At 40.1% G+C, this 25028-nt stretch overlaps 2 protein-coding genes across 2 annotated transcripts in view; one reads left to right on the plus strand and one right to left on the minus strand.

Annotated features, from left to right (window-relative positions):
- The window catches only part of KPNA7 (karyopherin subunit alpha 7), a 113816-nt gene extending 105116 nt beyond the window's left edge, over nucleotides 1-8700 (minus strand). The window contains exons 1-2 of the mRNA XM_032394097.1: nucleotides 7716-8700; nucleotides 2075-2131 (exon numbers count right to left, since the gene is read on the minus strand). The gene's annotated coding sequence lies outside the window, so the exon portion shown is untranslated. The remainder of the gene's footprint in view (nucleotides 1-2074; nucleotides 2132-7715) is intronic.
- A 182-nt stretch (nucleotides 8701-8882) lies between these two features.
- ARPC1A (actin related protein 2/3 complex subunit 1A) overlaps nucleotides 8883-25028 on the plus strand; it is a 28373-nt gene continuing 12227 nt past the window's right edge. The window contains exons 1-3 of the mRNA XM_032394235.1: nucleotides 8883-9026; nucleotides 13966-14058; nucleotides 18750-18854. Of these exons, the coding sequence (XP_032250126.1) occupies nucleotides 13995-14058; nucleotides 18750-18854 (169 nt within the window). The 5' untranslated portion in view covers nucleotides 8883-9026; nucleotides 13966-13994. The remainder of the gene's footprint in view (nucleotides 9027-13965; nucleotides 14059-18749; nucleotides 18855-25028) is intronic.

The following is a 25028-nucleotide window of genomic DNA, read 5'->3' on the forward strand; positions in this document are numbered from 1 at the left end:
CTTACACGCCAACCCCTGCAGGCACAGACAGTTTTGGAATTAGTGCAGTGTGAGCAACCAGGTCTCCACCTTTCCACACTACTCTTCTCTTGGGTCTATCAAGACAGCTGCCACAACTCTAACCATCCTATCTTCCCACAACCATGTTTAAGACAGGGAAAAAATAAAGACTTCCTCACCATCCTTTTTCTCAGGGAGCATATTTATTCCCAGAAGCTTCCTAAGAGACTTCTTGAGTCCTGATTGGCAGAAATGGGTCACAAACCCTTCCCTAAGCCAATTAGCAGCAAGTGGCAATGCGGTTGCCACATAAGGCAAGGAACATTTGTGGCTCATTCCCAGGGAGCCACCTGAACAAAAGTAGTGGAGCCAAGAGGGTAAAGGTGATGATGTGTGGATAGCCAGAGTGTCTGTCACACAGAGGACATGGTGAGAGATGAAGGTGACAGAACATAGGAGACCTTGATGACTTGTTACGGAGTATGGACTTTATTCGGAGGGCAAGAGAGGTTTGTCATAATTCAATTCACATTATGCATTTTGGGCAGGGAATACAATATAAGCAAAGTTGTGTCCCACCCACTGCATCACACCAGAAGACACGTGACGTCAATTTGTGCCACTGTTTGTGATGTTGAGTTTGACACTTGATGAAGGTGGTGTCCACCCCAACTAAAGAACATTCTATAAAATAACTGGTGTGGACTCTTTAAGATTGTCAATGAGAAAGAAAGAAAGAAAGAGAGAGAGAGAGAGAGAGAGAAAGAAAGAAAGAGAGAGAGAGAGAGAGAGAGAGAGAAAGAAAGAAAGAAAAAGAAAGAAAGAAAGAAAAGAAAAGAAAAGAAAGAAAGAAAGAAAAAAGAAAAGAAAAGGAAAGAAAGAAAGAAAGAGGAAGAAAGAGAAAGAAAGAAAAGGAAAAAAATGGCTAAGGAGCTATTTCATATTAGACTACAGAAACATGACAATTAAATGCAGTAAATGATCTTGGATTGGCCCTGGGATCAAGAAAAAGAAATTGAGGGGTGCCTGGCTGGCTCAGTGAGTAGAGTGTGTGACTCTTGATCTCAGAGTTGTGGGTTCGAGCCCCATGTTGGGTGTGTAGAGATTACTTGAAAAAAATTTAAAAATCTTGGGGTGCCTGGGTGGCTCAGTCGTTAAGCGTCTGCCTTTGGCTCGGGTCATGATCCCAGAGTTCTGGGATCGAGCCCCACATTGGGCTCCCTGCTCAGAGGGAAGCCTGCTTCTCCCTCTCCCACTTCCCTGCTTGTGTTCCCTCTCTCACTGTGTCTCTCTCTGTCAAATAAATAAATAAAATCTTTAAAAAAATTTTTTTTAATCTTTAAAGAAAAAAATTGCTAGGAACCAAACAAGAACAGTTATGCTCATAAGCAAACCAGTCATTTCATTCAGTGCTCTGACAAAAATATTCATCAGACTTGCAATTTTCTACCACTTTAAATTTGTTCCTGGAGAAGCACTCTTTGTGTTGGTTAGCTTCCCTCCAGGTGTAGAATTACTCAACTTTTCGCCAACAGTTTCATTTGGGACTGTGACAAAAGAAGAAGCCCACAATGTATCTGAGATACAAGCACAGAAAAGCAAAGGTACACTATATACTACAAATTAGAACTACAGTCATCCCAGGTTAACCCATTTCTGAAAACAAGTCTAAGATCAAAGGAGCCTATATTAGATTATTTTAAATGAGAAATAAGAATGCATGCACTGCCTGCCCAAAAATTCTAACCAGTTTCTCTAAATATCACTAAAACCCTCTTAAACACCAATAAAACAATTCTCCAAACATTTCCACATAATATAAACGTTTTATATGCTTACATGTATCACTACCTAATTATTTAACACTTAACAAACTCCATAGTGATTACATTTGCCAGCAGTATGTGATGATATACACTATATTAGATGAGAATTAAATATTCCCTATAACCTGCAACAAATGTACTGCAAAGCAAATGAACAATGTGATAATGTGTTAAAGATATATAATTAATGCAATAGAATTTAGCAAAATAAAACACAAATAGAGCCATTTTTAAAAATAATTACTTACCAAGTGATTCTGGTAACGGAGGACTAGGGTGACAGACAACTCTCCCACTAGCGATAACTAGAAAGGTGGAAAAAATATACAAAGATAAGAGATAAGACAGAGCTAATAAGGTAGTAAATACCAGGTCAATATCCAAGAGAAAAAAGAACATCAGAGAGTGAGCCTAGCATTTTAGGACTGCTTCACCCCAAGGACTCTTTGCTGATTCTAGATCAGGTGGCTGAGAGCCTACCAGTACTTTTAAAAGTCTATCATACCATAGAGACAAAAGATGCAGTTCAGGACCCTCCAAGGACAAGGGTCCCGGCAAACGTCTGTTATAGTAGTCAGGGATCCCCAGAGAAACAAAACCAATGGGAAATAGAGAGACAGATACAGATATAGATACACAGTTATATCAGTAGATACCCAGATATAAAAAAGACTTAGTAAAAGGAATTGCCTTACATGATTATGGAGGCTAGCAAGCAAAAAATCTGCACAGTTGATATTCCTGTTCAAGGTTGAAGGCCAGAACTGCTGGACAACCAGAAAGAGCCAATGTTCCAGTTCAAAGGCCGTCAAGAGGAAGGAATTCTCTCTTACTAGGAGGAGGTCAGCCTTTTGTTCTATTGAGCGGTAAATAGATGCTACTATTGGATGATGCTCACCCACATCATGGAGGGCAATCTGCTCTATTCAGTCTACCAATCTAAAAGGTCAATCTCATCCAAAACCACCCTCACAGAAACACCTAGAATAATATTTGACCAAATATCTGGGTATCCCGTGGCTCAGTTAAGTTGACAAAATTAGCCATCACACCTGTGCTTTGGGATGGGACACTAGGATCCAATCCTTGAGAAGAATGTGAATTAGAAGATGAACATTCTTCTCAAGGATTGGAGCCCAGCTTTGAGTCATCTGAATGACCCAGAAAAATCTCAAATCCTAAAATTAGATTAAGGTGATCCCAGACTGCTGACATCCTCAGGCACTTGGCAAAATTAAAATGAAAATCTTATCTGGGCAAAGATAAAATCATTTTAGGTCTCAAATTATTCCTACATAATGTAAAAATTAAAATGTTAGACACATTGATAACCAACCATATAAGAGGACAAGAATACAAAGGAGAACCAGTCCAAACAACAAGCTGGTAATAGAAACAATCCCACAGGAACTTCAGAAAATGGCAAATACACGGTATTTACAATAGAATTAAAATGTATGACAAGGATAGTATATAACCATGCAGAAGAATAATAATGGAGTTAAGGTAATCTAAGACCTTTGCATTATCCAGGAAGAGAGAGTACTAATCATTGGTGTGCTCTGTAGGACAAAAGCCCTGATCTGCAGCCTTTGCTACTCTCTATGGTATAAATGCTCCCATGGTGGCCAATTTCAAGCTACCAATAAGAGGTTACTGAACATGAATTTGGGAAAAGAGAGCACAAACTGTTCTCCCGAGCCAGTGTGAGCCTGCTCCAGCACACCTCTAAATTAGTTCTTGAAAATGGAATAATAAAAAACAATCCAAAAGAAGGCAAGAAAGGAGAGAGGAAAAAAACAGAAAAGTCAGGACAAAAATAAAGCATATAATAAGATGATCGAGTTAAATTCAAATATATCAGTAATTAAGTGTAAATGGATCGATATTTCAGTTAAAAGATAAATATACTATAATCATAAATTGCAACTGCATGTTGTTTATGAGCAACACATCTAAAAGCATAAGGTAATAGAAAAGTTGAAAGGAAAAAAGAAAAAAAAAGATATACTAGGCAAACCCTAACCCAAAAAAAGCTGGTATAGCTATATTAATATCAGAGGAGCAAAAGCACTATTAGAAAGGAATATTCCGGGGCACCTGGCTGGCTCAGTTGGTAGCCCATGGTACTCTTGATCTCAGGGTTGTAAGTTCAAGCCCCACATTGGGTGTACAGCTTACTTTTAAAAAATGGGGGGAGTGCCGGGATGGCTCAGTCAGTTAAGCATCTGACTCCTCATTTCGGCTGAGGTATCATGTCTCAGGGTGGTGAGATGGAGCTTGGAGTCAGACTCCCTGCTCAATATGGAATCTGCTTCTCTACCCCTCTCTCTGCCCCTCCCTTCACTGGTGTGCCTGCACTCTCTCTCTCAAATATTTTTTTAAAAAAGGAATATTTCGGGCGCCTGGGTGGCTCAGTCGTTAAGCGTCTGCCTTCGGCTCAGGTCATGATCCCAGGGTCCTGGGATTGAGTCCCCACATCGGGCTCCCTGCTCGGGGGAAAGCCTGCTTCTCCCTCTCCCACTCCCCCTGCTTGTGTTCCTGCTCTCGCTATCTCTCTCTCTGTCAAATAAATAAATAAAATCTTTAAAAAAATAAAAAATAAAAAAAAAGTAAAAAAGGAATATTTCATAATGATACAACATCCAACTCACAAGACATAACAATTCCATAACATAGAAGCACCTAGAATATAGCCTCAAAATATACAAAGAAAAAAATAACAGAGAATAGAAATAGACAACTCCACAACACTTGGGAGATATTAACACACCTTTCTTAGTAATCAAAACAAGCAAGCAAAAACAAATTAGTAATTAAGCTAGAAATTATGCAATTAAGGCAGAAATCAATAACAAAAATATAACTTAAAACTCCCATGTTTAAAAATTAAGAAATGCCAATTCTACACAAACTCTTCCAGAAAATTTAAGAGAAAGAATACTTCTGAACTCATTATGAAGCCAGAATTACTCAAATACCAAAACTAAAAAACAAAAGAATTACAAGAAAAGTAAACTTCAAAACAGTATCCTTCATAAGCCAAGATTCCTTTTTTCTTTTAAGTATTTGCTTTGACTTTTTTTTTTATTACTTTTGATAGTATGTCTTTGAGCAAGTTGCTTACAGCCTCTAAAGACTTTTTTTAATGTAATCTCCACCCCCAATGTGGGGCTCAAACTCACTACCCCAAGATCAAGAGTCACATGCTCTACCAACTAATCCAGCCAGGCACCTCTTAAATTGTTAAATTCTTTTTTTAAGTTTTATTTATTTAAGTAATCTCTACACCGAACGTGGGGCTCGAACTCACCACCCCAAGATCAAGAGTTGCATGCTCCTTCAACTGAGCCAGCCAGGTACCCCTAAATTGCTCAATTCTTCAGAAAAATTTTAGCAAAGGAATACAATAACGTATAAAAATAATGTCAAGACTAAGTAGGACTGGTCAACCCTCTCAGGTCCCCTCCCTCTTCGGGAGCTTTGTACTATCACTTTACTATCACTCAATAAACTTTGTTTTGCTGCCCACCAAAAAAAAAAAAAAAAAGACTAAGTAGGACTTTTCCCAACAATGCGAGTTTAGTTTAACACTCTAAAATCAATCAATATATAAAATCTAGGAAAAAAACAGGAAAAAAGTCTATATAACCTTGGATTAGTCAAAGATTTCTTAGACATGACACCAGATAAATGGACTTCCTCAAAATTAAGAACTTCTGCTCTTTGAAAGATATTAAGATAATAAATGAAGAGAAGCCACAGACTGGAAGAAAACAATTAGGAAACAATAAACTGTGACAATCAGCTTGGTACATTATGTTCAAATATTAACTGCCACAATTTATTGAATACTTTTAATAAGCCAAGAACCGACAAGCATTTTATAGACATTCTCTATTTTAATCCTAAGACCAACCCTAAGAGGTGGATACTATAGAGGTGGAAACTATCATCCTCATTTGACAGATGAACATAAGAGACATTGATTGACTTCTCCAAAGTCATATAGATAGTAAGCTGCAGAGCCAAAATTTGAACCCAGTTCTATTTATTTCCAATGTCAATGAACTCTCTTAAGTACTCCATCATACTATCTTTCTATTAAAATAACCTAAGTTTGCCTAACATGGAAAAGGCGTCAGAAGCAAAATGTGTTAAGTGGCCGTGGCCTCCAGATTTACAGGTTAGCGAACTACAGATTTTACTTACCAAATTAGGAAAACAATACGTGGTATTCATAAGTTTGCTCATGTGTTTGTCTTATAAGAATAGTATCTGTGGGCGCCTGGGTGGCTCAGTTGGTTAAGCGACTGCCTTCGGCTCAGGTCATGATCCTGGAGTCCCGGGATCGAGTCCCGCATCGGGCTCCCTGCTTGGCAGGGAGTCTGCTTCTCCCTCTGACCCTCCTCCCTCTCACGCTCTCTGTCTCTCATTCTCTCTCTCTCAAATAAATAAATAAAATCTTTAAAAAAAAAAAAAAAAAGAATAGTATCTGTGATAGTAGGGTATTTATATACCATCTGAGACTACCTTATGCCTCTAGACACCCCACAAACTAAGTGGTCCCATCCCTGTGCTATGGAAACGAACTGGGTAAGCAGCCTAGAGTGCAAAAATTTGCACGCATTTTTTAGTCCTCTGTACTGAATTGTACAAGATCCTATCCATAGGAAACTTTCCCTCCTTGGAACCATATAGGACAATATCTAAAGGAGTGGGCAATAAGCATTATTAAGCATTAACAGAGTATGCATTTATGTTTTTGTCCTTTGTTTGCTTATAGCTTTTTTTTTTTTTTAAAGATTTTTATTTATTTGTCAGAGAGAGAGCACAAGCAGGGGGAACAGCAGAGGCAGAGGGAGAAGCAGGCTCCCCGCTGAGCAGGGAGCCCAACGTGGGACTCGATCCCAGGACCCTGGGATCATGACCTGAGCCGAAGGCAGCCGCTTAACCGACTGAGCCACTCAGGCATCCCATGCTTATAGCTTTTATAGGCATTGATTCAATAAATATTTCCAACAGTCTTTGTGGTGAGTAGGTGGTAGGCATTAACCCATGGAAAACACAAAATAGAAGCAGAGGGGAATCTGGCTGGCTCAATTGGTAGAGCATGTGACTCTCGATCTCAGGGGTCGTCCGTTTGAACCCCACATCGGGTGTAGAGATTACTTTAAAAATGTTTTTAAAAAGAAAAAACAACAAAATGGAGGCCAAATGGCAGTAGTGTTCACTGTTGCTCAGCTGGGGTTCAAGGGAGAACCAATCTTCTTACCCTCCAAACCACATTCAGGATACTAAATCAAGGCCCTCCTGAGCAGATGGAAATCCTTCGGCCTTTGCAAACATGTAATCTTACTGACCTATGATTGGGTACTTTCCTGATATGAGCCCTTCCTCCCACTCACAACTGGTAGTAACCTTTGTGTTTTTTGAAATCTCAGACTGTTTATTTCATTCATTCGTAGTTTCATTCAACAAATATTAAGTAGGATCTTCCAGGTTTAAGGCATTGTGTATTTCCTTGTATTTAAAATTATGTGTGAACTGATCTTATCCTAGCTTCTGGGCTCCTTGAGGACAGAAAGATCTTACCCAACTCTTCCGTACATCTATTGAAATTCTTAACACAAATCTTGGCACTTGGTGAGTACTCATTAAATACTTGATGACTTGAAGTTTGACCAATTTCCAATTCAATCCTGTTCTTATTCCAACTGGATCAATAAAGCAAACAAAATCATTCCATGATATTATCCAACCCTTCACTTCCTCCCATTTCTAAGCACCACCTTTTCTGGTACTAATTTTTTAAAAGAGAATCCTCATTTGGCATACTAGATCAGTGTGATTATGCATGTAAAAAAACAAACACTAAAAATAACTCACCCTCCTTGGAACTCCAACAGCTCGTATAACCAGGGCATGACGTGATAATGGGAAATGCTCTGGACCAGGTATCAGGAGTCCAGCCCTGGCACCAACTTCTATCAACACCTTCACCAAGGTCTATTGATTTGTATGTTATTCTCATCTATCCGGATTATAAACTCCTTCAAAGAAGGAACCGTCTTTTGTAAAGAGGTGGGATCTAAATAAAACAGTTGGTATTTTGACTCTGGATACCAACTCTACATACTTCTGGATTAGTTCATGTAACTTGCAGACACATGAGGAATCCTTGCTTCCATGTGTGCTGTCCTTCCTAGGCCAAGATGTTGGGAGGGAGGTAATTAATTTAAAATGATCGTTCTGCTCTCTCAATCTGTCCTCCATCTCCCTAGGACCAAAGAGTTTGTAGCCATGGGGCAAAATAAAACCAATTTCCTTCCAGTGCATTAGGGCTCCTTGGACAGCTGGATTAACTAACCCTACAAAACGGTGTGGCTCTGAAATCAGGATGTTTGGGGTCAAACTCATAAGCCCCCCCAAGCACTCTGTTGGTGACCTCCAGTGGCCCCGACGAAAGGAGCGCTGCTCCAGGATTTCTATGGGTTCAAGGGCGCCAAGTCTAGCTGGAAGTGGGGTTCAGGGCATTTCGTATAAGCCGCATCTGCAGAGCAAGCACTGTCTCCACGTGTTTGGGGGGGTGATGAATTCCCCAACTCCTCTGTCCTGTGGCGCCATTTTGGGAGCAGGGAACAAGTGATTCCGACCGAAGAAAGGTCGAGAAGGTTCCTCGGGGAGGGCCTCAGAGGCTTTCCACAGAGAAACTGGCTCTTAGGAGGGAAACTTCTCTCTGAAGGGAGAAAAACGTAGTCGTTCGTCGGGTCCCTGGCTCGCTCTAAAAGGCCTCAGCCCTCGCTAATTCATTTCCTGACAAAAGCACTTGTGAAAGCGTTAACGCTCCACACGTCGGTCCGCGAGTCTGAGAAAACTTCATGAAGAAAAAAACGAAGCCCTCCACGCCCCTCGCCACCACCTTCGAGGCGGCGTACGACGCCGCTAGCAAGGGGCCCCTCACACGCCGGACCCTCCCCGCCGCAACTGCGCCGGACCCCGGCCGCGCTCCCAAGCTAAGCGCGTGCGCAGACCACCGCGCGGCCGCCCCGCGCAGGCGCCGAGGCCATTTCCGGGATCTGTCAGCCGCTCCCTCTGGGCCTCGGTCCTCCGCACGCGTCCGCCGGAGCCTGTTCGCGTCGACTGACCAGAGTCCGCGAATTCTCCGCTCCGAGCCGGTCCGCACTGCCCCGATCCCAGGTAAGGGACAGCAGGGCGAGCTCCTGGTCCTGTCGGCCTGCACTGGCCCGGCCTCGCACCAGACTTGAACCCGCGGGGGCGGTGAGGCGGGGGCTTAGGCCGCGGGGCCCAGGGGCTGAGGGGCGGGCCGGGTCTGCTGGCCCGGCCTCCGGAGGGGCGGGGATCCCCATTCTCCGTGGGGTCCGCCGAGCCCCTGGGGTTCCCACACACAGATCGCTTCTCTCGAGATTTTCCAGCTCCGAGCCTCCTCCAGTGCCAGAATTAGCGCTCCTTTACCTGCGCTTCCGTAGCCCTGTTCGCTCCTCTATGATGGGCATTTACCACAATCTGTAAAATCGTAGTAATGAGATGACCTTCCTCCTAGTCGAGCGTCACGACGGAACGTTCCTTTCTTTAGCATCTAGAATAGGTCCTGCGCGCGGTGGGCGACCCTGGAATGTCCCGCTCCCGTGTAGGGCAGCCCTCAATCTTTCAGCTCTTGGGGGGCCCTCCCGAACTGCAGAAAGACCCTCCCCCGAGTTCTTGAAGCTTCCTCCGCTCGAGTGCCGCCTTCTCTTAAGTCAGTATTGCACACACCCTGCCCTACTCGCTCCGTGGACTTTTATGTAGCCCCTTTGACGTTCCAGCCCCTCCAGTAGGACTGCCCATATTCCAGTCCCGGCACCACCACTTCGTTGGGAAGATTGCTCGTCTGAGTCCCTGTTTCCTCGTCCGCAGTAGGAATGTTCTTAGGGCTTTTATTATTATTATTATTATTATTTACTTATTTATTTGGATCAAGTTAGTTTATTTGCATTAATTGCCTAGACTAGGACCTGGCCCAGAGTAGGTGCTTAATAAATACTCGTTATTCCTACTGTTTGGGCATTCTGTGCATATCGTCTTCCGTTCCTTTCCTACCCCCCCCCCACCTCCGCCCAGATTTGAGGACCAGGAAAGTGTCAGATGTATTTATGTTTCTGGCCCTATCCCTCTGCTTAACTACACTTCTGGGAACATGGTAGACACTTAATAAATTGTAGCTTAGAATCTTTGATTAGAAAGCCATCTGTTCTCATATGCAGCTCTGGAACTTGAAGGAAATGCTAACCTACTTTTTATCTACTTCCATTCATTTCCTAAATTACCGAAGTTATCCAAGTTCTGCTGTTTTCTTTTTGTAAATCAATTTTATCTCACCTTTTTGTTTCAGGTATGTCCTGGGTTTTTCAGGTATCTAAGGAAAAAAGGAGAGGCTATCAGTCTGGAGGGTGTTTTTGCCCTGTTAGGGAGTGGGTGTAACTGGCTGCTTCCTACCAGAGAGTATTCGGAAACCTTCCAAGGTTAATTCATCTACTTATCACAATTAGAGGAGGGGATTATCTTGGAAAAATAAAACACTTGCTTGGAGGAAGAGTGGTGGTATTTTGATCTAGTTAACTAATCCTGTGCTGAAACAAATTCTGCATAAAGAAGTTTAAAATGACCTGCTGGTGAGGCTGGTGCCTGGCATTGAAACCTTGTCTCCGAACCTTGTGGAGGGTGTGGTGACCTTGTTGGAGTACCTGGGATTGCTGGGTTGGGTAATGAGAGCAATTAGAAACTGGATGAATCACAGTGTTGGAAACTGACCCTAAACAGGGAGCTGAAATCTTTACAAATACTTTCAGGCTTCAGGGCCAAGAATTCAAAATATATGTAGACATTTCCAAGTTCAGAGGATAATAACCAATGTGTGCTTTTAGAGATGGTTCAAAAGCCTTGGGTCAAAGGAAGAAAGGGAACTAATTCAGCATCTCTTTTGGGCTAGGCTTTGTACTACATGTTTTCACATGTTACCTCATTTAATCGTCATACCTATAGCCTTGGGATGTCAGTGACATGTCCATTTTATGTATTTTTAAAAAATGAGATTTTGTATTGTTAAGTGACCTGCCCTGGGTCTCATAGCTAGTATGTGACCAAGCCAAGGTTCAAACCCAGGTCCCCTTGGCTCCGGAGACCATGGCAACCAAACATCAGACTGACTATTCAAAGCAGTAGGTAAAAAAAGGAGTTGGGTTGTAGGGGGAGTGCTTGGACTCATACTATAAATCATTATAAGTCATTTTTCCTTTCAGCTCTGTATAGTAAAAGCTTATCAATAGAAGCTTGTCAAATTTCGTATCACCGCCTTTTTTGTCTGTCCCTTTTTCTCCTATCTACTCTCATTAAGACAAAAGTTTTCAGGTTTCACTTAAAGACTAATCACAGTTTAGAATTAGAATTATCATGCTGTGTCAGGAGGTATCTTTTTCTTGGTACAGATTCCAGCTATTGCTCTCCTGCCCTCACTGAGTTTGATGAATACAGACTGTGTTTACTGGGTGCCTTATACATTTGACAAACATGAGTGTTGTCTTACTCTACAGACTTAAAATATCCACATGATTATAAATGAAGTACAGGTCTGAGTGTATGTCCAAATATGGAACTTGAATGATATAACAAATTTAGAAATGCAATTTTAGGAGTAATTATGCCATTATGTAAATGTTTACCTCTTTTGAAAGCTTTGCTACTTTGCTTAAAAAACTGAGTTGAGGGATGCATGGCTGGCTCAGTCAGTGGAGCATGCAATTCTTGATCTCGGCATTGTAAGTTCAAGCCCCACTATGGGTGTAGAGATTACTTAAAAATAAATTAAGTCTTTTTTAAAAACTGAGTTAAAGAATGAGAAAGTCTTTGCAACTGTTCTTTTTTAACTATACATGAAGTATGTGCTTTTATTGCATGTAGTCACATTGAATTATTTGTAGGCCAGTTTTGTTTTAATTAACAAATGAGCTTATAAAATACAGCTTTCGAACTAAATTGCTTTTAATGAAGGAGATATTTGTGACACAGTGTGTTATTTTGAGTAACTATGAGTAAAACCTGTTGTGATGGGTAAGCATCTGATATCAGATATAAGAGAGAATCATGCAGTGAGCATCTGGACGTTTGTTTTAAAAAACACATTAAGCAGCCTCATTTGAATTCATGTAAACATTTTTTTTTTTTAATTTCCAGTTAGAGGCTTTTTCTTTACATGTAAGTTGCAGTTTGCTTTCTAGAATATGTAAGAATAAAAACCCAGTGACCTAAATAAATATCTTCACTTTAGAATAGTGAATATGAAACACTGACATTTCTCTGCCAGTTCAAGATATCCTATGTTTTATTTAAGGGTGTGCTTAATCTCTTTTTGACCTTTGGATTCCTTTACAACAGTTAGCAGAGACAGTTCTTCTGCTTTCCACTGAGATTGATTTCTGCTTTGTCTGCTGAACTTCGATTGTTCACTTCATAACCTTCTGCTGTCCTTTCCATTCATTTTCTATTTACATCAGAATTCCTGTCTTACATTTCAGTCTCCACCCTAGGTTAAAGACTTGTACTGAAGTGTATTGAAACTTCAGAGTGTTGTGTGAGTGCATCTTAGAAATGATAAAGGGGAGGAGGATCTGGCTGCTTTTTAAAAAAATTTCTCTTGTTTCAGGTACTGGTTGCCTCTTTGGTGGATCTAGATTTGGGTATCTATGAAATAGAGAATTTTATTTGACTTTGAGTGTAATGGTGTGTCACAGATTCCTGCTTTTCATTTTCAGTAGAAAGTTTAAAGAGCAATGTAACAAACACCTGTATAGTATACTCTTTTTGTAGATTTACCAGTTGTTAACATTTTGCCAAATTTGCTCTTTATATATCTACTTGTCCTGAACTATTGAAAGTAAATTACAGAAGACATCATGACACTTCATCCCTAAACGCTTCATCATCTTTATATCCTAAGGGTTAGAACGTGCTCCTATCTAATGGCAAACAGTTATAGTTAAGACATTGAAAATAACTTCATATTGTTATGTAATATGTAGTATAAATTCATATGTTGTTTATTGTACAAAATATGTCTTTTATGGCTATTTTAAAAATATAGATTACAATCAAGTTTCATTTGTTGAATTAGAACAGTCCACTTCACACCCATTGCCTCTTATGAATAGTACAGGCCAGTTGTTTTATAGGATAGCATATATTCTGGTTTGAACTGTTTATTCCCCCTTTGTGTTATTTGACTAATTCCATCTCCCTTTATTTCCTCTAAACTGGAAAGTAGGTCTGGGTCTTGATTGGATTTAGAGCAAATATGTTTGGCAGAAATACTTGATAGGTGGGTTGGCCATATTACCAGGTTTCTCCAGGATAGTCCTGTGACCTGTTGTCATAACATAATTCATAATGCCCCTTTTTGCTTTCTTAAACATTTTCTGGTCTGGATGATAAGTGGTCACTATTTTTTTTTTTAATTTTATGTATTTATTTGACAGAGACACAGCAAGAGAGGGAACACAAGCAGGGGGAGTGGGAGAGGGAGAAGCAGGCTTCCCACGGAGCAGGGAGCTCGATGTGGGGCTCGATCCCAGGACCCTGGGATCATGACCTGAGCTGAAGGCAGACGCTTAACGACTGAGCCACCTAGGCGCCCCAAGTGGTCACTATTTTTAAGTGATGATGTGTACTTTGTGTTTCCTCCCATCAGGAAGCCCATCAGATTAGATTGTTCCAGTCTTTTCAATAATAAGTTTGATCCCTTGGTTAAGATGGTGACTGCCAGATTTTTTTTGTTGTTAAGGCTCATTTTTCTCTTTGAAATTAGTAAATAATCTGTGGGATGATAATTTGAGACTGTGTGAATATCGTGTACCCCAACAATCTTTAACCCATGGTTTTAGAGTCCCTTGATGACCCTTGACAGAATAAAGTATACCTTGGTGGTTACAATGCTTGTTGTATTTAAATGATTAAGTTTTGACATTGAGATGGGACTTTTTAATGGGACAATACTGTTTTATTTATCCCCAAACACTTTGGGATCCCCAGACAACTTAAATATGTGTTGCCTGCCATTTTAAATGCTTTTTTCTGTTGCTTATTACAGCTTTCTATCCTTTGAAAACACTAAGAATAATGTCCCTGCATCAGTTTTTACTAGAGCCAATCACCTGTCATGCCTGGAACAGGGATCGTACCCGTAAGTATGCTATTAATTTTACTCCTTTATTTTGGTGCCTTTGATATTTTTATATGTAAGCACTTTTTTAGGGATCACATACTTGTGTCACATGTGAAAAGGCCATGGCCATGGATTCGAAAGGGAACTAGGTCAGTTGTTTGGTTTATAGATAAGAGAAACCAGGGCCTAGAGTTGCCAGTGGAAGGACTTTCCAGTGGTTAATGTTAGAGCCATTGCTAGCACCTAAGCCCTGGCTCTGTGTCCGTATCTTTTTCTACGGTACCAGTTGGAGAATGGTTTATATCAGAGGCATCTTTCATTGCCTTAAGAGCCCAGTGTCTGGAATGGTTGTGTAGTAATGTCACAGTCATCCAATATTTAGTCAGAATACTAAGACCTAGAAATAAGCTATTACAGGGCGCCTGGGTGGCTCAGTTGGTTAAGCGACTGCCTTCGGCTCAGGTCATGATCCTGGAGTCCCGGGATCGAGTCCCACGTCAGGCTCCCTGCTCAGCAGGGAGTCTGCTTCTCCCTCTGACCCTCCTCCCTCTCATGCTCTCTGTCTCTCATTCTCTCTCTCTCAAATAAATAAATAAATAAAATCTTAAAAAAAAAAAAAAGAAAGAAATAAGCTATTACAGAGACATATAGTTTACTCCTGATGTGCTAAGAGCAGTATTAGCTACTATTTACTATATTATTTTAATAAGCTTGAGTTTCTAGTTTTCTAGCTCCAACCAAGCTTGAGTTTCTAGTTTTCTAGCTCCAACCAACTAGAAAGGGATGGAAAAGACTCTTAGAAGTAGGCACAGTACAACAAGCAAAGTGACAGAGTATGTAAGAGGGAGGCCAAAAAAACCCCTAAGAACAGACAGAGGTGTAGTAGTGTGCCCATGAGTTATTTTTAAAAATTAAATTATATTCACTATCTTCTTTAAAATAAAGCTTTATTGGGGTGCCTGGGTGGCTCAGTCAGTTAAGCATCTGCCTTTGGCTCGGGTCACGATCCTAGGGTCCTGGGATCGAGCCCCGTGTCGGGCTCCCTGCTCAGTGGGGAGCCTGCTTCTCCCTCTTCCTTCCTCACAACCCCGAGATCATGATGTGAGCTGAAATCAAGAGCCAGATGCCCAGCCTGCTGAGCCACCCAGGCTCCCCCTAGACATACCATATTTTCATCAGTTTATTCATCAGTTGGTGGACCTTTGGGTTGTTGCCACTTTTTGGCTATTACGAATAACGCTGCTGTGAACATTCACATACCAGTTTTTATGTGGACATATGTTTTCAGTTCCCTGAGTTTATACCTAGCAGTTGAATTTCTGGGTCATATGGTAACTATGTTGAACATTTTGGGGAGCAGCCAGACTGTTTTCCAAAATGACTATGCCATTTTATTTTCTCACTAGTAGTGTATGAAGGCTCCAGTTTCTCTGTGTCCTTGTCAACACTTATTATTATCTGTCTTTTTTATTATAGCCCTGTACCCACTGTATTCTAGTAGGTATAAAGTAGTATCTCGTTATAGTTTTGATTTACATTTCCCTGTTGATGACTAATGATGTTGAGCATCTTTTCACATGTTTATTGGCTATTTGTATATCTTCTTTGGAAAAGTGTCTATTCAGATCCTTTGCCTATTTTTAAAATTAGGTTGTCTGTTTATTGTTGAGTGATAAGAGTTCTTTCTATATTCTGGTTATAAGTCCCTTACACAATATATAATTTATAAAAGCTCCCATTCTGTGGGGTGTCTTTTCACTTTCTTGATGATGTCCTCTGAAGCACAAAAGTTTTTAGTTTTGAAAAAGTCCAGTTTATTTTTTTCTTTTGCTGCTATGCATTTGCTGTTGTATCTAAGAAACAATTTAATTCAAAGTCACAAAGATGTATACCTATGTTTTCTTCTAAGAGTCTTATAGTTTTAGCTCTTATATTTACATCTTGCATCCATTTCGAATTAATTTTTTGTATAAGGTGTGAGGTAGAGAGCCCAACTTCATCCTTTTGCATGTGGCTCTCCAGTTGTCCCAACACCATTTGTTGAAGACTATTCTCTCCTTAATGAACTGTTTTGGTACCCTTGTCAATAATCAGCTGACTGTAAATGTGAAGGATATTGGACTCTCAATTCTGTTGCATTGATCTTTATGTCTATCCTAATGCCAGGACCACGCTGTCTTGGTTACTGTAGCTTTGTAGTAAGTTTTGAAATTGAGAAGTGTGAGTTCCAACTTTGTACTTCTTTCTCAAGATTCTTCTGGCTCTTCTAGGCCCCTTGCATTTCTGTATGAATTTAAGGGTCAGCTTATTAATTTCTGCAAAGAAGCCAGCTGAGATTTTTTTTTAATTTTTTTATTGTTATGTTAATCCCCATACATTACATCATTAGTTTTAGATATAGTGTTCCATGATTCATTGTTTGTGCATAACACCCAGTGCTCCATGCAGAACGTGCCCTCCTCAATACCCATCACCAGGCTAACCCATCCTCCCACCCCCCTCCCCTCTAGAACCCTCAGTTTGTTTTTCAGAGTCCATCGTCTCTCATGGTTCTTCTCCCCCTCCGATTTCCCCCCCTTCATTCTTCCCCTCTTGCTACATTCTTCTTCTTCCTTTTTTTCTTTCTTAACATATATTGCATTATTTGTTTCAGAGGTACAGATCTGAGATTCAACAGTCTTGCACAATTCACAGCGCTTACCAGAACACCTACCCTCCCCAGTCCAGCTGAGATTTTGATCTTTCAGTCTAATATGTAACATGACAGGATGGTGAATCTAGAGCTTCTGTTTTGTGCTCATCTCACAGTTTCATAGCTGAGTTTCCTATGTCTTCTGTCTCTACTTTCCCATGTAAAAATGGGTTTTTGGAGTATTTCCAATTATTTTTAGTAGAAAGTTATCATTGTTCTCACTTAAACTACTTGATAAACTTGATAAATATTAAGACATAGTTTTGTTATTATAATTTGAAATTTGTAGCATTTTTCAGCTTTAGATTCGGATTTGGCTTTTGAAGCATCTTAGAAATTTAGAGAAATATATATAACTGGTTTTGAGAAAGTACTTAAAGTCTTAGGATTTTAGAGCTAGATATTTATCTGGTTCCACAGTTTCATCTGTAAAACAAGTGTAACTTTCCTAAGGAGGGAAAGGAAAAGTAATATAATAGAAAGGGGTAGGACTAGTAAATGATCTAAAGTCTGAATCATAGATCCTAATTTTAATTATAAGAAATCAGTGTTTTGGGTATCTGAGTGGCTCAGATGGTTAAGCGGCTGCCTTCGGCTCAGGTCATGATCCCAGGGTCCTGGGATTGAGTACCACATTAGGCTCCCTGCTCACCAGGGAGTCTTGCTTCTCCCTCCTTCTGCCCCTCCCCCCCCCGCTTGTGTGCACGCTCCCTCTCTCTCTCTCACAGTCTCTCTCTCAAATAAAATCTTAAAAAAAAAAGAAAGAAATCAGTGTTTTGGGGTTTTTTTAATGGATGAACTAGAAAGAGTGAAAAATCAATATAAATTCAAAAGAAATTTATCATATATATGTATATTCTTAATGTTTCAAATTGGTCTGAGAGATATCTCTTGAAAACAGAATTTTATTTTGTGATTCATATTGGCTTTATTGTAAAGGAAAGCTTTGATGTATTTAATGAGCAGAATCAAGTTTGGGGTTTTTTTGTTTGTTTTTTGTTTTTGTTTTTTTTTGGTGTTTGTTTTTTTTGGTAGATCGATTCCAACCTGGGTGCATGATAGCAGTAATGAGCATGTTTGAGCTATTTTCAGTGTTTCAGAAATTCTAACAGAAAGTAAATATTTGTTGCTAATAATGTTGGATAGGTGAACTAAAATGTCAAATATTTTTACTATGGGCTAAAATTTTATCAGCAAAGTATGATAACATTGTTTAATTCTTACTGATTAGAATCTTTACTTAATAGTTTTATATGTCTCTAATAAAATGAATTTTTATTTTTTTTAAGGTTTTATTTATTTGAGAGAGAGAGATATCATGAGCAGGGGGGAGAGATAGAGGGAGAGGCAGACTCCTCACTGAGCAGGGAGCCTGATGTGAGACTCGATCCCAGGACTCTGGGATCATGACCCGAGCCGAAGGCCGACCCTTAACCAACTTAGCTACCCAGGCACCCTAAAATGAATTTTTAAATTGAGTTTTTCTACAAAACATTTTAAAATATGGGATCCAAGTAGAGGTAAAAATAATAAGAGGAATTTTTCAGGGGTAAATCTTGGGAACCATGTTTTTAAAACAGATTTCTTACTCCTTCCTTGAAACTATTTTTAAAATGCTGACTGTTGGCATGCCTTGCTGGCTCATTTTGGTGGAGCATGCGACTCTTGACTTTGGGGTTGTGAGTTCAATGTTGGGTGTAGAGATTACTTAAATAAATAAAATCTAAAAACAAAACAAAACAAAACAGGGACGTCTGGGTGGCTCAGTCGGTTAAGCCTCTGCCTTCGGCTCAGGTCATGATTCCCTGGTCCTGGGATTGAGTCCTGCATCCGGCTCCTTGCTCAGCAGGGAGCCTGCTTCTCCCTCTGCCTGCCACTCCCCGTTTCTGCGTGCCTGCTCTCTCTCTGACAAATAAATAAAATCTTTGAAGAAGAAAAAAAAAAACCACCTGTAACATATCTCTTTTTTGATGACAATTTCAAGTTTAGGTGTTAACTGTTGACTTTTTTCCTCCAGAGATTGCTCTTAGCCCCAATAATCACGAAGTCCACATCTATAAGAAGAACGGGAGCCAGTGGGTGAAAGCTCATGAACTCAAGGAGCACAACGGACATATTACAGGTAAAGGAAGATGATACTTGCAAATTGAGCACTCTTCCATTAAATAAAGAGCCTGATAAAGTAAGTCTGCCGTAATATTTAAAGTCATGCAGCATTTACTGAGTTTTCTTTAGAAAACTTGAGAAAATAATCATCATAGTGATCTCAGTTTTTAAGTGCTTCTTTTAGCCCAGCTGGTTCACAGCACTCCACTAGTGTATGGAAAACACTGATCCTACTCTGAGGAGTGAAGAGCTTAGATGAGGTGACAAGATGAGAATGTGAAAATTAGACTCTAGTGTGTCAGCTGTGGGAAAACATAAGCCAGACTGTGTTCCCAAGTGAGGGGACACAGTGTCTTCCAAACGCTTTCTGTATGTTGTTTGTGGGGCGAGGAAGACATGAAAAGGACAAAGAGTAACGTAACAAACACCCACATTGCCACCACCTAGAATTAACAACTGTGCCAGGGTACTGAGAAAACAGAGCTTTATTTTTTTTATTTTTTATTTTTTTAAGATTTTTAAATTTTTATTTATTTGACAGAGAGACAGCAAGAGAGGGAACACAAGCAGCGGGGGAGGGAGAGGGAGAAGCAGGCTTCCCGCGGTGCAAGGAGCCTGATGTGAGGCTGGATCGCAGGACCCTGGGATCATGACCCGAGCTAAAGGCAGACGCTTAACGACTGAGCCACCCAGGCGCCCCAAAAACAGAACTTTAATAATAAGGAGTATTATTCAAGGTAACAGTATAGTCCCCTCCCACCACCAGTCCTATTCCCATCCCCCAGAAGCAGTCTGTAATTTGGTATGACATTGTCCCAGTTCATTTTTAATACTTGTACGTGGGGCACCTGGGTGGCTCAGTCGTTAAGCGTCTGCCTTCGGCTCGGGTCATGATCCCGGGGTCCTGGGATCGAGCCCCGCATCGGGCTCCCTGCTCCACCGGGAGCCTGCTTCTCCCTCTCCCACTCCCCCTGCTTGTGTTCCCTCTCTCGCTGTGTCTCTGTCAAATAAATAAAATAATAATAATAATAATAATAATACTTGTACGCACACGTATACATATTCGTAAGCAGTCTTCAGTACTCGGGGCTGGTATGTTTAAGCGCTACATAAATGGCGTCATGTTGTGCATCTCCAGCTTGCTTTTGTATTTCACGTTGTTCCTGAGTTCTGTGTTGATCAGGTTTATTCCTTTTAACCACTGTTTAACAATTCATACCTTGTTTATTTACTCTTCTCTCCACTGAAGGATGTTTAGGTTGTTTGCAGTTTTTCCTGATAGTGAAGTGCTAAATCGATCATCCCTGTGCAGGTCTCTTTGTACGTGCGTGAATGTTTGTTTATGGCAGACTTGTACTGCTGGGGTGTGCACATGCTCAGCTTTGCTAGGCATGGTCATACTGCCTTCATCCTGGCCCCCTGGTATGGGAGTGCTTATCTTCCCCCATCCCACACATACTTGATACGATCAGAGGGTCTGATGAGTGAAAGGTTGTGTCTCTGGAAATTGCATTTTCCTGATTAATAAAAAGATTGAGCATATTTTCTGATGTTTATTAGCCATGCTGGATTTCTTTCTCAGACTTTACTGTTCATTACTCCTGATCATTTTTCCATTGAGTTTTTATCCTTTTCTTGTTGATTCATGGAAGACAGGATCTTAAAGCATTGGCTCTGAAGCAGTTTCCTGAGTGTACATTAGCTTTCATCTTTGACAAAAACTCTCGATGAATAGATGGATAAAGGCGGCAAGCAGAGTAGTGCTGAGTTTCATTAAGCAGGTATCAAATAAGGGAGGAGGAGGAGTAAGATAAAAATGGAGAATTTCTCTAATGGTTTTCAGAATTCAGTGAACCAAATCCTGATACCAGATTTCAAGAGAATGAATTGCTTTTTTGTGAGGTGGTATCTGGCTATTTTTAAAAGAACATATTCACTTACTGCTGTGTTCAGAAAGAATTTTTGTTCCTTGATCCTTACTACTATAATTTTTTCTTTATCCATTTTCTGGCAGAGTTGGTTCAGCCTCTTGCTTTGAACAGTTTGGTCAAGCACGTCAGAACTTATTTTCCATAACTTTTCTTTTTATTTTTTTTTAAGATTTTTTTTATTTGACAGAGAGAGACACAGCGAGAGAGGGAACACAAGCAAGGGGAGTGGGAGAGGGAGAAGCAGGCTTCCCTCTGAGCAGGGAGCCCGATGTGGGGCTCGATCCCAGGACTCTGGGATCATGACCTGAGCCGAAGGCAGACGCTTAATGACTGAGCCACCCAGGCGCCCCTCTCCATAACTTTTCAATTACAAATTTTTCACTGCAGTCTTGGATTGTCCCTCTCTTCACAATGACATTTGCTCTTAAGTGGGCAGCAAAGTGACTGATAATGAATTTTTTTTTTAATTGTGACCCTGAAATTGCCTCTAGTCCTCCAACATACTGATTAGCTTAAAGATATCCTTCCCCCCAACCAGAGAAAAACAGCATGTTTTGACCTTCTGCCCCCTTTCCATTGTATTCCCCAGCAAAAACTCATGACCATCCCTTCTTGTTTTTGCTAATGATTTGTATGTGATGCTAGTGAGCATCAGGAGCCAACTGACCATATTACTGAGCTAGCACAAAAGACATAATTTATAATTTCTATTTTTGTTGCTATTGCTTTCCCATGACCTTATTTCTATTAGGTTTGGCCCATTTTCTTTACATTCCTTTGCCAGTGGCCTTGTGGCCTAAAAATAAGAACATTCATACTTTAAATTGGAATTTTAGCATTAGGAAATACTTCTAAGTGAGAAAGGGCTAAGGTGAAAGACCAAAGAAATAGCCAAAAAAGTGAAATAGTTATGTTCTTCTTCTCATCTGCTTCTCTTTTGAAATCCTTTGAACTTGGGCCTGTTTTCATCCAAAGGTTCAAATGACATTTTTTTTTAGATCTGAAAAAACTTTTGTTGGAAAAATCTAAATATAACTCTGTGGCAAGAGACCAAGGATCATACATATTTTCTCATAAAGATAGTAACTACAGAAAAAAAAGAAATCTTCTGAAGTTTTCTAGAAGAAAAGACCAGTCATTACTACAGAGAAAAAGAGTATGGTTAACATCAAAGAGAAATCAGAGTCCTGGTGTTTATTTCTGTGAGTTTCTTTTTTTGTGTTAAAAGTGATCACTCTGTTTAAAAGAAAAATTTACTATGGACAGTTTTAAACAGATAACATAAAAAAGGAAGAATAATGTAGTGAGCCCCTGTATACCCATCATCACCCAGGTTCAGCAGTTACCACCTCACAGCCAACCTTGTTTTCAACTCATTTCCTCCTTGTATAGTTTGGAAGTACATGCCAGACACTGTATCATTTCATATTTCAGTTTGTGTCTCTAAAAGAGAAGGATTCTTCTTTTCAATAATAACTGATAGAGTAATTTTAATGGGGACCTTAATAAGGTGCACACATGGTTGTGATTAGTTGATATATCTCTTAAGTCTTTTATCTATAGGTTCCCTTTCTTCTCTTTAACTTTGTAATTTATTTGTGAAGAAAACTGAGAAATCAGGTTGTTTGTCTTGTAGTGTTTTCTAGAACCTGGATTTTACTGATTGCAAGCCCGTGGTATTTTACATATTTTTCTGTCCTCATATTTCTTGTAAATTGCTAGTTGAAGGTAGGGAGTTAGGAAGTTCTTTCGTCAAGGATGCACATGGTGTCTAGTCATTGTTCTATGATGCTAGCAACTCTCAATGATCAGTGGCCATATCCATTCATTTAGTAGTGGCCGCAGCGTGGTGGTATTCTAAATCTGTCATTTCCTTTCTGTTAGTTGGTTACATTTATAAGAGACACTTCCCTTCATCTACTGTTTGGCTACCTGGATGTATAGTTAGTATGGAAAAAACAGGGTAGATGCTTGAGTCTCTTCCTTTGCCTTTAAAGTCCGGCCATGGCTTATCTGGGACCCCTGCCTAGGGTCTCAAAAGTTGTAATCAAGGTGTCAGCCAGGGACGAGTTCTCATCAGAGGCTTGACCAGGGAAGAATCCACTTCCAAACTCCTTCAAGTTGTTGGGAGTAGAATTTCCTAGCAGCTGTAAGATTCATGTAATGTAATCTTGTCCACTAATCATGTGCATCTAATCACCTTTCCACCATTCCATTGATTAGAAGCAAGTCACAGGTCCTGCCCACACCTATAGGGAGGGGACTTCCCTAGGGTCTGCCCACCACAATAGTTTCAAAGACTTCTTATTTTCAAGAAGCTTGTAATCAAGTTAAGAAAACAAGACATTCATAAAAATGACAATATTTTGCATCACACTTTGGGGAACTTATCATAGAGAGATCATTTTAACCAGAACAAAAAGGTATGTTCCTGAATGTTTATTCCAATGTTATCTATTTTAATAAATGATTGGAGACTAACAAAGCATTCAATAATGGGATGTTTTGGGACATTATTATGATAAGATCAATGTTCTGAAATAATGCATAACCAGTACTAATTTATAAAAAGGAGAAGAAAATGTTTGCCATAGTATTAATATCATTTTGGGGGAGAAATGTGTATGGACATAAGAATGGGGGCAGGGCTTTGTCTACTTCCTACATGTCCCTTTGTGGTGTTTGTTTCTTGCAGGTTTTGCTTTTGTAGTTAAAAATAAAACTTAAAATCTGGGGTACCTGGGTGGTTCAGTCAGTTAAGCATCTGCCTTTGGCTCTGGTCATGATCCCAGGGTCCTGGGATCAAGCCCCAAGTTGGTCTCCCTGCTCGGCGGGGAGCCTGCTTCTCCCTCTCCCTCTGCCTGCCGCTCTGCCTGTTTGTGCTCTCTCTGTCTCTGTCGAATAAATAAATAAAATCTTTTTAAAATAATAAATAAATAAAACCTAAAATCTAATAAAGAGGGCTGCAAAACTATCCTATAATGAATGGACTTGCAGTCAAAATACACATCACTTAGAATGCACTCCCCCATATCTTTTTCCCCCTCAGTGGTGCAAATAATTGAGCAGACTATTCCTGTAGGTGAAAGAATGAATGAACTCTTCATACAACTAAAGTCACTGTGAGTTATGACCAATGGAAACTTTGATTTATATTCATTTTGCTTTTTTCCTTATGTTAAGAATGATAATGATTAATTTTTAGGGAGATACCTATCATAAGAATTTATTAGTTGGGACACCTGTGTGGCTTAGTCAGTTAAGTGTCCGACTCTTGATCTCAGCTCAGGTCTTGACCTCAGGGTTTGAGTTCAAGCCCCATGTTGGGCTCCATGTTGGGCGTGGAGCCTACTTAAAAAAAAAAAAGAATTTATTAGTAACATTTCTATATGTTCAATGTGGAATTATATTTGTAGGAAATATATAACTAAAAAATGATTGAGCCATAGCAGATTTTACTCTTGGTATGTAACAAACTGATATTGATCCTTCACGGAGCCATCAAATAAGTAAAAGTCTGGCCAAATATGAAAAATAATCCATACATATTTAGATTTCTTCCTAGTTTAGATGCAAAGATACTCAGGGTCCCTTTCTAGAACCTGTAGCATATAGAAAAGGTATTTAGATTAGTTTAAATGACAGTGACCCTCAGAAGAATATATAATGAGTCACAATTTGTATTTTGCCTCCGTTTACTAAAAATTTTTTTTTTAATTTAATTGACAGAGAGAGAGAGGGAACACAAGCAGGGGGAGTGGGAGAGGGAGAAGCAGGCTTCCCGCTGAGCAGAGAGCCCGATGCGGGGCTCGATCCCAGGACCCTGGGATCATGACCTGAGCCGAAGGCAGTCGCCCAACCAACTGAGCCACCCAGGCACCCACTACTGAAGATTATTTTAATTTACCCTGATGTTTTATTTAGATGTGACGTAGCAGATTTTCAGTTGATATCATGGAGTGAGGTCTGTTAATGAATGAATAAAGGTACTTTTAAACCCCCCAAAATCTAATAAGGAGAAAAGAAAAAGGTCTTTACACCAGATCACTTTAGAAACCTGTGAATGGGTGGTAGAATGCCCCTGTTTAATTTTGTAACCTCCACAATCATAAAACAGCTCTATTCTGCCTGGCCTCGTGGAGGATCCCGAGTTACAGAACTTTGCAGAGAAACCTTGCCTTTGCGTGTGAGGTGATGATCAGGACCATAGATGAGGGGAAGGATGGGGCTGGGGAGGAAGATACCAAGCCCACTTCTAG

Source organism: Phoca vitulina, unplaced genomic scaffold (genome assembly GCF_004348235.1).
Source record: "Phoca vitulina isolate PV1807 unplaced genomic scaffold, GSC_HSeal_1.0 scaffold79, whole genome shotgun sequence".
Lineage (NCBI taxonomy): Eukaryota > Metazoa > Chordata > Mammalia > Carnivora > Phocidae > Phoca > Phoca vitulina.